We start from the raw sequence: 13,581 nt of genomic DNA on the forward strand, positions 1-13,581 counted from the left end.
TATATCCTATAGCTACCATATAACTGAACGATTGGAAATGCCATAACTTTGTTGTTGTTAAAGCTAGGAAGTTCGGATTTTTTATGAGTATTAAGAATGCATCATATGAATAATTTTGGAGAATGTAATTTACAGAGTATTCTGCAAGGGTATATCAACTTCGGCTCCGCCCGAAGTTAGCTTTCCTTTCTTGTTTATTCTTCAAAACTACCAAGAAAAGTATTTCAGTTAATTCCTCTCACCATTCAAGCGAATTTTCCTAGATTGTACCAGCTCTTTGCACTGCTCCACTGCAGTGCACTGGAGAGCTCAACTGACTGCGAAATTGTTTGGCAACCACAAAAAGAACTGACAGAGAAAGGACCATCAGAGAACACGGCACAGATAAGACCGCCAACTTGTTTGCTTAATAAATAAACTTTATATTCATAACTGAAAAAGTTTCGCAACATGCCTCCTGCCATTTCCCCCAGCGAAACAAACGTGGCCGCTAATTTGCGTGCCAAAAAGTTTTGCCGCTGAATAGTATGCTATGAAATTTGGCAAAACTACGCGACGGCATTTCCGTTGCCAGAGCGCCAAGGCAGAACATAAATTATATGAGCGTTTCCGCATCACGAGCACTCCGAAAAAAACTAGCAAGATTACTGCATAATAAAAACAATTTACGAATTTTTAATTGAAAGGCGAGTTATCGATCTAACACAAATCGCTTAAAAAGTAAAGTAAAACCACTATCAACCAATCCACCATTTTTTTTTGTTAAAACTATTTCGTAGATAAGGTCTGGAAACAAAATATTAAAAAAGCTTATACTTTAAATGTTGCAAATAACAAACAACAATAAACAAAATATATTTTAAAGCTCGCTATGACAACACAAATTTATAATTAAATATAAATGCAGTGTGCCAATATGTATAAAATTCAAAGACATATATAAAATTCAAAGACTTGGAACCAATATTTGAACATCTTATATTTTATATTTATTTTTCTGTTATTTATATAAAATTATTTGTTTAATGGCTTATCCTTACTATTGCTTATATACATAATATAAGCTTTTAAAGTTACACCAAATTTGTTAATTAAAAAAAATATGTCTTTTTAAATTTAAGAATTGATGCTTTGATATTTTGTTTAGTGTCCCTAGCTGCGGCTTTTCTCAAGACGCTATCTGCACCGCAGCAAGGGGCTCTTGCTAATCACAAAAGTTTTCGGTTTTCAGCTACCTTCAATTCGGACTCGGAAAAGAGGGAAAAGGGGACGGGCCGATAAACTTACGGGTTAAATACCCTTTGGCCCGCACAGCCTCAGTCTGATTAACAAGACATAATTACTTTCGCATTAAGCGGCTGCCTAATAGCTCGTGTAGTTGCCCAACTCCCAGCACACGCTAATCAGCTCATCAGACACAACAAACTAAAGAAAACAACATTTTAAATTTCAAATTACAAAATACAAAAAAGGCACGTCAACAACGGTGGCAGCAAAATGAAATGAAATGTACGGCAAACCACTCGAAGATAATGAAAGTGCATTGAGGCGGTAAAAGTCGGGGAAACAGTATCAGGTCGAGTGCGAACATTTTTCCATTATGCAACGTGCCACATTCTTTGCTGTTCGAAAAGGAAGGCAGGAAAAACTAAAGAATGATCGACTTACAATTTGCCATTTATGAAAAGTGGAACAATAAATGATACTTGTGATTCTTTATAATTCTTTTTTATTTTTAATGAGGAAGAATTATTTATTTTAAGCTAATAAATTATTTTTTAAGTTATAAATAAATATGCATAATAGTTTTAACTGAAATTACTTCAAGAGAAAGTTAACTCGATGAGTGATTATAAAATGAAATATATTTAAAATTAAATTTCTAGTATAATATATTTATAACATCAACTAAAGTCATTTATAAAATTTGTTTGGGTTTAACTATACTGCTGGCAGAAACAGATTCAAAAGTCCTTTATATTTTCGACACTCAAAAAATATCTATTATCTTAACATATGTTTTATTTATTTTTTAATTGTTCGATGAAAAGTTTTCAATAAATAGTGTTATATGAATAATTTACGGTTGTCCATTGTTAACAGAACGATTTTTGTGCCGGATTGTTTATATTTCGATGTTACTTTTATTTAAAACACAGGGTAGAACCTCAGGTGTGAGTGAAGGGCAACCTGGAAAAATGCAACGTTTAACCGCCTGCGGAGAAATGTCTGCCGTTCGTTGGTTGGTGGACCACCCATTCCGCCTCCATTCCCCAGGAGCCGCATCTATATCCCAGCCTGATGAGAAAACGCTTCTATAGCGGACACATATAGAGGGTTAAAAGCCGGATCCGTTTGGACCAGAGCCAGCGAGTGACAACGTGGGCCCCACAACGGAAAGTGTGATTATATTTTCATTTTCAATTTTTTACGGCCAATTAATTTGGCAATTGACGCTTCGCTGGGCGTCTGCGCCATGGCAGAGATATATACACGTGGACATGTATATAGCCCTGGCGTTGTTGCAAATTGAGTTGTGTGGCAAGAATAAGAAAAGTCTATTATAGTGCCAGGATGGGTTGCCTGCCAGCTATTTGGTCGTTGCATTGTCTGGCCATCCTTGGTATCCGCTTGTTCTGTGGGCGGCCATTGTTTGGGGGCGTGGCAGCTGGCTGTAATCCCTACCAGCTCCTTGTTCCATTGCCATACCCCTGCACCCGATGGACATGCAATTTGCATTGAAATTGTTTTTCGAAATTAGAAAAGCCAGTCAGGTGAACGTGAAGTGGGTATGAGGTGCGATAAAACGATGATTTTGCCATTTTGTGGGAAAATCGAGAAAAGCTACTATTCTAATAAGGGTTAAATTTGAGTTTTGGGAAAGCCATTAATAGCCTTGGTGATAGATAGTTCCTTTCTGCCTACAATGTTTCTAAAGAGAAGAGCTGTTTAATGGAGCGAATCAAGGTGAGTTAAATCCTTTCAGTACTTACGATTACAGACATAATTATTGTCATATTAAATTAGCCTAAGTCTGCAAATTCGAGAATACAATTATTAACATTAAATCAACACATATTGAAAACTTAATTTTGAAACATAACATCTTGGTTGTAAAACCCAAATGTTGATTGACTGAAAATTTAAAGCTTCTATTGTCCCTTAGTCTAGTAATCTTGAAACATGAAAAGACAGATATTTAATGCTTGTTTGCATCGCTTGCGAAGACTTTAATTACAAATATAGATAAATCAGTTACAAGAATATTCAACATTTCGCTATTGTAATTTGATTTAGATTCGATAGACTTAAACTAGGATTCGTAGTGGTTTTCAGATGGGTCCAATGGCGATGGCTCGGCCTGTCGATCTCTTTCCGTTGGAAGTCCTTAATGGAGGGCTTAGTTGTCCTGGATGATGACCACATCCTGGAGAAGTACGTTGGAGAGCTGGAGCAGCTCCTGCTCGTTGCGGATGGGACGATCCAGGGGATAACCCAGGGGACGGACGTCCCGCAGGGAGGCGGAACCGATGCCAATGCTGATGTCGGGCACGATGTCGCGCTGCTGTTGCTCCACCAGGGGAGAAACCACAACCAGGAGCTGCATGGGCAGGCCCTCGGGTCTTCCACGAGGGAGCAGCAAATGCTGGGGGAAGCGTCCGTTCTCGCCGACCAACTCCTGGATGCCCACAACCTGTTGTTCCTGCTGGCCCTTCAACTGCAGCATCACCCGGCGGTAGATCTCTCCCAGGGGCGTCACATCGTTACTGGTCCAGGGGATGTCGACGGAGCGCTGCTGGACGCGATTGCGTCCCGACTGCAGCTGCACATTGATGGCATCCAGAAGGACAAAGTCACGGCGGCGCTCGTCGAGGGAGACGCCCTGTCGACCCTGCTGATTCTCTGCAGGTCCCAGGAACACGCGGATTATGGCATCCTGATCCTGGTCCGAGGTGATGTCCATGTCAATGGTGAAGGCCTTGTTGTTGAGGCGTCGCTGGCGACCCACAATCTCCTGCTGGACTCCCTGGTCCTGCTGCTGCTCGACCAGATTGCTGAGGTCCAAGTCGTTCTCCTCGATGCGAGTGCGCAGCTTGTCCACGCGCACATCGTTGATGGAAACACCACGCATCTGCAGCTGCTCCTGGCGGTAGGCTCCAAGGATTAGCTCGCGTTGCTGGTCCACGATCCTCACAATCCCGCGGAGAGTGTGCTGCACCACGGGATCGCTGAGGCGGATGCCCAGGCCAGTGCGATCGATCTGCTGGACATTGTTGTCCTCGACCACCTGGCGGATGATGTTCAGAATGCCCACCTGGCCGAGGCGACCCAGCAGGACATCGGCGATCAGGGACTCCACCTGGCGTTGCTCCTCCATCTGGCCAAGCAGCGAGTTGACATTCACCTGGTTCAGCACCTGGCCAATAACCTGCTGCAGACGCTGCTCAATCTGGCCGATCTGCCCGAGAACTTCACGGTTGCGCTGGGAATCGATGCGGATTTGGTTCATCCGGAGGGCGTATCTCTCGTTCTGCGACAGGCGGGGATTGTTGATCCACTGCTGCTGCTGTTGCTGCTGCTCGATCACCTGGCCCTGGGAGATGCTCTCCTGGTTGAGACGGGCCACCAGCTGGCGGAGGGTGTGCAGGAGGATCTCGCTGCGGCGGTTGTTGTTCTGCTGGCGGAGATTGGGCAGGCTGCGACGGCTTCGCACTCCCTGGCGGCGCTGAACATTATCATCGTCATCATCATCGTTGTCATCGTCATCATCGTCGTTTTGCTTCCTCTCCAGACGCTGCTGGCGGTTCCTTTGGAGCATCTCAAGGATCTCGTCGTCGCTCATCAACTGCAGGCGGTGTTCGCTGCGGATAAGCTTCAGAATGTCCTCATCCTGGATGGGACGATCTCCCAGGACACGGCGACCCTCGCCAATGGAGTCGATTCTGCGGGGCATATTCCTCTGCTTCTGCTGCTGCTGCTGTTGCTGTTGCTCCTGGATGTCCTGATTCAGGCGACGTCGGTTAATGTGCACCAAACGCTCATCGTCGCGGTCCACACTCTCCAGCTGATCGGCAATGCTCTGACGATCCTGTTGCACTCCCAAGCGACGTCCTTGCCTCTGGATCTGGCCCTGCTGCTCCTGCTCCTCATCCTGGTCCAAGTTCTGACGTTGACGCTTCATTTGCCAGTCGTTCTGACGCACCTCATCCAGCTGGCCAACCCGACGACCCTCACTCAAGCGATCTCCCCTCATCAAACCCATTAAACGCTGGCGTCCGGAAAGCTGATCCTGTTCTTGTTGGATGGCGTTCAGGCGACGACGGCTCACGTGGAGCAGCCGGTCACTGTTCACATTCACGGTGGGCAGGTCACGAACTCCTCCGATGCGGAGGCCTCCCTGGCTGATTCCACGCTGCAGGGGCACACGACCCATGCGAATATCGTCATTGTCGTCATCATCGTCGTTGTCGTTGTCGTCATCGCGGCGGAGGACTCGCTGGAAACGCTCCCTCTGGCTGCCATAGATGTTCCGACCCTGATCCTGATCCTGGTTCTGCTCCATGAGGCGACGACGGTTTACGCGCAGAAGGCGTCCAGTGTCCGAATCCTGACCCAGTTCCCTCTCCCTGATGTTCCATTGGGACTGATCACGATCACCGCCATTGATCCATTGCTGCTCCTGCTCCCTGTTGATCAGTTGGTCACGTTCCTGGTTAACATCCTCCTGCATGGCCAATTCCTGGATGAGATTTTGGACAAAGTTGCGCAGGGCAATGTCGTCCGTTAGCAGAGAGGTACCATCAATCTGTCCCTGGTTCTCGGCACGGATGACCAAGCGCTTCTGGCCCACAACATTTTGGCGGTTCTTCTGCTGCTGCCTCATCAGAGCCATCTGCATGTGAATCTCCCGCCAGGGCATCAGGATGTTCAGCACAGGATTGATACCCCGCTGGCGCAGACCCACAATGTCGATGAGCGAGGGTCGCTGGGTTTGCTCCCTTTGGATGCCGCGCACCTGCTCGATCACATCCTCATCCAGATACAATTCGGGCAGCAGCTCCTGGACGGCGGGCACAATCAGGGAGCGGGTGTCCTCACGATCGCGAATGGCCAAAGCCAAGGCGTTGACCAGCAGGACGGGATTGATGTTGCGGCGCAGATAGACCACATTTCGCCGCAGGGTGTCGAAGTCCAGCGAGCGGACCAGCAGGCGGTAGATGCCACGCAACTGCTGCACATCCTCCAAGCGACCCACCGAGTACACCTGGTGCTCGTCCAGGAGGCGACGCTGGCGATCCAAGTCGATGACGCGCTGCATCTCCCCATCAATGCCGCCGCGATAACGCTGGCTGTCCACAATCAGACCCTGATCCAGTTGGATGAGATCGTTTTGCTGCAATGGCTGGCGAATGTTCTGCACGATGTCCAGGATGAACTTCTGGCGCTGCAGGTCCTCCAGGGACATGCGATCTGGGGGGGAAAAAACAATTAAAATTTGGGCCCCTTAAATGGGGAATACCTCATTTACCAATACCCTGAACCCGATCAGGATTCATCGTTATCCTTCCAGCAGCCACAAGGCCGGCCGCAAAGGCCACCAACAGCAAAATCCTGTTCATCTTGCTCTTGTTTCTCTCACTATTCACTTGTGAATCTGAAGGACTTGGGAGGATTTAGCTTGCTAAGACACAGACCAGCAGGCAACTGCATTTTCCATTCAGTTCGCTGCAGCTTTTATACCCCAAATTCCTATCTTTCCGAAGTGCATCCTATAGGCCTATCTCTTGACTCCCGATTGGGTTGAATGGCTTTCGTGGGGCGAAAATATGTTTATCAGTCGAGAGAATGCTAGAAAACCGCAAGCTCATTATGCAATTAAAAAGTTGTTGTGAGGTTGCCGTCACAGATTGTTCTCGAAATCGGTCTAAATCGGGCACGTAACTCCGGTTGGTTGCTGTTTGGTGGGTCTGGGTCACATGACCATCTATCTATCTTAATTGGTTCATTGATCTGCAAGCCACTGGCTCGATCTTCTGACTTTTGTTTGCGGTACGTGTTTGCTGGCAATTTAGATTTGCATATTTTTCAAGCAAACAATCTGCAAACTGCAGTTGCAATATGTAGCAAATTTAAAAACTGTACAAAAATGTTTAAAAAAGTCACGCATTTCACCAGGCAAATTCCATTGCTGATAAGGACAATAAATGCAAAATCTGAGCATGGAAAAATTCAATTCGCAGCTGATAAGAAATAGAATTTATGAAATTGTTTATGTGCAAAAAGTCAGCATAATCCATGTGCGGGTCACCTGTTAGACAAATTATAACATAAATGTTGCCAATGTCATTGCTAATTAATTTGCACGATGTTTTTGCTAATTGTATGTTTAATGATATTTGCTTAGAAATTGTTAGCAGATAATTGTTCTATAAAAATATAAATTTTGATTGGCTAATCTGCGTTGCTGTTAAATTGTGTTAAATTGGCTGATGGAATACCTGTGAAATATACGTATTATACCAAAAATAATGTGATAAATTTGTCAACATGTGGACTGCGATAACTCGTTGAATTTCAAAAAACAATCTCGTAAATAGTTTCTTTATGTCCCAAACTATCCAAAACATAGTTGAAAAAACATATCGAAATAATCAGAAAATGTAGGGCATCGATAGTTTAGGTTGAATCTTTCCATTTTTTTCCGATTTATTCACAAAACTTTACTGTTTTTTAATTTACTAGGGTATTTTGACAGGATATTTCGGCAGCGTATTTGGCTCTTTAGCCCCCTTTTTTACCCCTTTAGGGGGGTAAAAATTTTTTTAAAAAAAAAGGAAACAAAAAAAGAAGAAAAACAAACCCAAAAAAAAAAAAAAAAAAAAATTAAAAAAGACCACCTCCTTAGTTAAAAAAAACACCCCCCCCCCCCCCTCCGTCTGTCTCTCCCTTTTTCTTCCCCCCAACAAATCACACTTTAATTTAAAAATTAAAAAAAAAAAAATAAAACCCCCCCCCTCCCCCTTTAACCCAAAATAAAAAGGAGAGGCCGGGGAGCCCCCAACAAAAAACAACAAAAAACAAAAAAAAAAAAAAAAAAAAAAAAAAATAAAATTATTTTTTTAAAAATAAAATTAAAAATTATTATATTTTTAATATTTTAACCAACAAAAAAAACAAACAAAAAAAAAAAAAAAAAAACAAACAACAAAAAAAACAAAAAAAAAAAAAAAAAAAAAAAAAAAAAAAAATAATATTTTTAAAAAAAAAAAAAAAAAATTATTTTTTAAATTTTTTTAAAATAAAAAAAAAAAAAAAAAAAAAAAAAAAAAAAAAAAAAACCCAAAAAAAAAAAAAAAAAAAAAAAAAAAAAAAAAAAAAAAAAAAAAAAAAATTGGTGTTTTTAAAGGGATATTTTGTAAGCATGCATATAGGATATTTTGGGTATAATTATAGAGTATTCTCAAGGGAAAATTGGCTCCTTTCGTTCCCTTTTGTTAATAGATATGTTCAAATCCCATAGATTTTAAATTAGAGCTGATAAATTTTCTAATCCAAAAGTTTAAAATGCCAATGTAAATAGACCTCCGAGTGCAGTTCAAAAGTGAACCCATGCGGAGTGGGGCCGCAAAATGAAGGCCACGTAGCATTTGGCAGCGTCATTGTTCGCGTGAGTGAGTGATTGGCGATTGTGAAAGGATAAAGGATTGCAGTGGGTGGGTGCGCAATGCGGACGAGTCGATGCAATTTTTCTATTCACATTTAAATTGGCAATTCGTTTGTCCGTGGCTTTTGTTGCCTTTTTTTGGTTGTCTGTGCTGCGACAATTTTGCAACGTGCCTGGCATGCAACGGAAGTAAAAAACGCTACGTGGGTGGCCAAAGCTTAGATATTCTATATTTCTAGGGATGTGCTATATTCCGAAGAAAGCTTTTTGTAAAAATGTTTATGTACTAAACATCAAAGGGGAAAAAACTATAGGATTTCATTTGACATTATTATTTATCTTATATCTAACTCGAATTCAACTGCATTGACTTCTTATAACCTCTTTCCTACTTTTAAGAAAATTTAAATTGATTTAATAACCCTATTTGCGCCATACTGCAACATATGAGAATTTCAGCTTATGTATCTTAACAAGATTCGTAATATTTGCATTAAGGCCTAACATAAGTATACTGAAATCCAAGTTTGTTGTTAAAAAATATCTTATTAATAACAAATTTATTTAATATTCAAAAATCAAGAGTATCATATTGTCATATCAATTTTCTCTCTTTGTTTAAGGGATCAATCAATTAATATTGGTTAAATTCAGATAAAAGAATAATGACATATAGGTACTTTGTCCATCCCTGACTTCACTTGACTGTCATCATTGTTGCTGCTGTCCTGATGCCTTTCTAATGTAATTGCAATTGTTTGGCAGCTCCGGCGGGGCATTCATCCTTTAGATTTCAACTTTGGCCAGAAAATGGGCAGTAAAAGCGACTTTGATTTGCCTCTGCTGCACTTTTCCCGCTTTTTTTCGACTTGCCATTTTTATGCATGCCAAGCGCATTTGTGCGGCATTAATTGCTTCTTTATGCCGCCGCTCGCCCCTTGCTGCATGTTCAGCAATTATGCAGCTACAATTTCGCATTAATTGCTCCTTTGTGCCGCAGGGGTGTCCTTTTTGCACCCACTGTAAGCGGACTGAAAAAACATTCCGGCATTGTGAGCCGGTGCATTTACGGCGGAGGCGACTGGACTGCTGCTCGCTTTAATTGCTCCCGGCCTCGGACATTGGATGGAATGCGCTTTATGTGCATAGTAATGCCCTCGTCGATTGTGACACAATTTGCATTATTCCAGCACTGGACTTCACCCGCTGTGGAACTCTGGTTTTTATCCGTTGCGAAATTCTTCCTCGATCCTGTGGATTTTTGCAGACTTCCGTTTAATACAAATAAAAAACATCACCATTCCTTCCTCGATACAGTATAAAGTGCTAAATATAATAAGAAATTTCAATTCTCCGTTCGTTGCTCCCAGTTGCGCTGTTTCCAAGCGTTCGAAGTAATCTCTCAGGTTTTTGGGGTATCAAAATAAGGCCAGGCATCTGTGCCTGGACTTCTTATCACGGTTTGCAGTTAACCTTTCGGAAAACAGTGAATACTAACTTTGCTGATTTCTTTTATTTCTTAAATTATTTTCAACGTATTTAAAACATTTCAAGGGACTTCAGATGGTTATGTCCCGAAACAAGACTGTACCTTCTTTCTTAAAAAGCCTTTTTTAATATCTTCAAAATACTCATATCTTACCTAAAATTAATTTAATAACAGATTAATGACCTGCTTAAATAAGAATAATTTGTGGGTCAACGGTAATTAGCTCCCACTATATTTAGTTTAAACTTTAAAACTGCTTATTTAAACGGTTGCCTTCTATTCATAACTGTTTTTTAGTAAAAAGTATTTGCTAAACGATTATACAAATATGAATACATTCAATTCACCATTCAACTTAGAGATACTACCACCACTCTCTATATAGAGAATCTCCCACGCATTTGGAAATCGCAATCCCTCTCCAAGAAACACCCAGTGATAAGCTGTAGAGAATCGACAACACATCCTTGTCTCGAGTGCCAGTTGTCCTTGTTCTCCCGCCAAAGAATGGGCCAAGTCAAGTCAAGGCGAAGTGGTGGATGTTTCTTGGGAATCGGGTTCGGTTTGGGTTTCGCTTTTGGCTTTGTCGCCGCCCGCTTTGACTTAAATGCGATTTAATGCCTTTTTTGTTTGTCTTCCATGCGTCGGATATCCGTTCGCCGAGCTGTGGGCGTGATAAACCGCATCCTCCCCTCGCCGCCCATCTCCGCCCACTTTCTAGGCTGCTAATTTGCTTGGCGTTGTTTTTTTTTATGTCTCAACTTCGCCTTGCCGTCTTAATCTTATATCCTTTTTGCGTTTTCCTTTTTTTCGGCTGGCTTGGCATTAAAAAATTTGTGCGTCCTTTGTTGGGCTGATAAAACTGCTTACAAATGCTTAAAAAATTAAAATTTATTACATGCGATTATGTTGGTTGCCATGGCCTCTCTCGACCTTTTAGAGTGAAATAGCCTGAGAAATGCAAATGGAATGTCATCACTTTGGCGATTCAACATATTTCCGGGCATAACTTTTTTTTGTGGACATTGGCCAATTGATTCATGGCCACACAATATCCTTTGCGTAATGGTCTTTCTGGGCCACCTTAAACAGTCGGCAGTCAGCAAAATGAAATGGAATGTGAATGGTGTGGCCGGAATGAAAGAAAAAGTACAGCAAATAAATATAAATATAGTAATAATGAAGCATTGGGCCAAAAACGAAGAAGAAAAGCCAAAGTCTGCTGCCAAAAGAAAATATTTCTTTTTATCACAACGGATGTGAGTGTGCCAGGACTGAAATAGCAAAGGATGGAGGAAGGACAGGAGGTGGGGTCGGGTTGTGGAAGTGGAAGTGGCGATAGAGTCAGGGGATTGGGGTTACCTCCGCAGCATCCTGTCAAATAAAACAAAAAATTCCCTGCCTCGAGTAGTGTGATTACAGTACACCGTCTGGTTGGCTTACGAAAGAAAGGGAATAGCATTCGCTTTTCTTTTTTACACACACAAAATTGATAGGAATATACAAATATTAAAGTTTTCCTTGTTGATATCCTTTTATAATCTTATGGTCATAGAGTTAATTTACTGAATTACTTAAAACAAAAGAAAGGTTGGTATAGTCTAGCATGTATATCAAAAAGTAGTTTATTTACATTAAATAAATTGAGAATGTTGTATACCAATAACCATTCAAAATCAAAGTTATGCGTAAAACTTCTTATGAACAGAATTTGAATAAACCTTGGATGATAAAAACTAGAACAATTTTCGTCTGTGTATATTTGTCACCGCAATTCTTGGTACTCTCAAGCCCCCCTTTTCACTACATACTTCCTCCACACAAAGCAAATCAAACAAACTTTTATTTCACACGTTTTTCGCTCTGCTATTTTTCTCCCTCACTGACTCGCCCTCAATGTTTTTATTTGTCTTGAAACAAGTGAGTATGGAATAGCGAGTGATGCTGATGATCGGGGGTCGGAGGTCAGAGGATGGGGGTAAAGGGTCGCACGTGCAGCGCGTGTCTGTTAGTTTTGATAGCCAGTTGACTTTGCTTCTGGATCCCACCCAACCAATTGACCCGTTACATTTTTTAATAATTGCTGCTTTGGAGTAGTGGGTTCTTGAGGAAATGTTTTAAATAACTTTGTGACAAAGAATGAAATTCTTGTCTCAAAAATAACGTTTCATTCAAAAACTATTTTTAATGACTTGAAAGTTTAAATTATGTTTTATACACAAATGGTAGCTAAATTCTTAACCTAATCCCTTTTTGTTTGTCAGTTCAATGTTTATATCAATTCCAAAAATGGAAATAACTAACTTATATTTTTATTTTGTAGGTATATAAGTTATATATTTATATTTATATTACATTATTTTGTAAATATAAAAACACATAGTTTTTAAAAGGTCAAAAAAATATGTTGGTGGGTACATAAACTCAGAAAAAGGGTTAATTGTTGGAAAGGTGCGAAGTTAAACGTTGCACTTGGCTAATTTATACTTTAAGAGCAGCTTTTAAAACTCAATTTAATTCAATTATTGCTTCGTAATCTCTACAGCATCTCGGCAATTTGTAAGTTCCCACAGTCGAACAACTTCATAGATTGCTCTCTTGGGGTTGCTCTTCTTTCCCTCACAATTTCATTGGGCAAATATTGTTGTAGCATTTCACACAGTTTCGCACAAGTGATTTGGGCAGAATGGAAGCGACTGCCAGCTCCTTTTGTCTGTGTTTAGGTGAGGTCAAAATGCAAACATTAAATGCTTATTCAAGTTTGAGTCTGTGACTGTTTCTGTGGCACTATAAAAACGACCTTGCGGCCAACAAAAGGCACAGACACCACCCTACAATGTCTGTGTGATTGTGAAAACGACCATCAACACTCAAAGAAAAAGCATTAAAATCTAAAAAATAAAGGAATATTATTGTATTCTATTCAATGAGTTTCTTATTTTATTTTGTTTTTCTTATTATTCTTAAATTTTATACAAGCATTAAAAGATGCTAACTAAAAGCAACACAGGTTACTATCCCAAAATTTGGAATGGTTTTAACTATATAAAAATACTTCATATTTTCAAACATATCCTTTTAAGTGAACCAATAAAATAAAAATCTTTTTGATACACATTTTTTTGATTCTTACAATTCTTTTAAAACTGAGAATTTTTAAATGTGAAAAAGGATTTTTTTGAGTGAAGGACCTAGAAGCAGATTGGTATGTGGGGTAAGGTGGCTGAGTTGGGTGCGGTATCCTTAGTATTTGGCACTTCTTATCAGCAGTTTCGTTGCGTTGCAGCGAGGCATTTGTGTGACTTTTATGGGCGGCTTTTCAGCTGGTTACGATGCTGTCGCGATTGCCCTGTACCGCCACCCAGGCACCCATCACCCATCCACCCATCCTCCCCCGAGTTCAATCATAGTGGTGGTTGCTGCTTTG

The 13,581-nt window shown here is 41.1% G+C and overlaps 1 protein-coding gene across 2 annotated transcripts; it reads right to left on the reverse strand.

Annotated features, from left to right (window-relative positions):
• Positions 1–3,400: 3,400 nt before the first annotated feature.
• On the reverse strand, positions 3,401–6,683 carry LOC108050655 (fat-body protein 1). Of its 2 annotated transcripts, none has more exons than XM_017132432.2 (2): positions 6,536–6,683; positions 3,401–6,471 (listed from the first exon to the last, which is right to left on the reverse strand). In XM_017132432.2, exons 1-2 carry the CDS (start codon positions 6,618–6,620, stop codon positions 3,401–3,403), a joined length of 3,156 nt encoding a protein of 1,051 aa, XP_016987921.2. In that variant the 5' UTR covers positions 6,621–6,683. The 2 variants fall into 2 exon arrangements, with proteins under 2 accessions (XP_016987921.2, XP_016987920.2); XM_017132431.2 differs by having other exon boundaries at positions 6,530–6,683.
• Positions 6,684–13,581: the final 6,898 nt, after the last annotated feature.

Source organism: Drosophila rhopaloa, unplaced genomic scaffold (assembly GCF_018152115.1).
Source record: "Drosophila rhopaloa isolate 14029-0021.01 unplaced genomic scaffold, ASM1815211v1 contig_47, whole genome shotgun sequence".
In the NCBI taxonomy this organism is placed as follows: domain Eukaryota; kingdom Metazoa; phylum Arthropoda; class Insecta; order Diptera; family Drosophilidae; genus Drosophila; species Drosophila rhopaloa.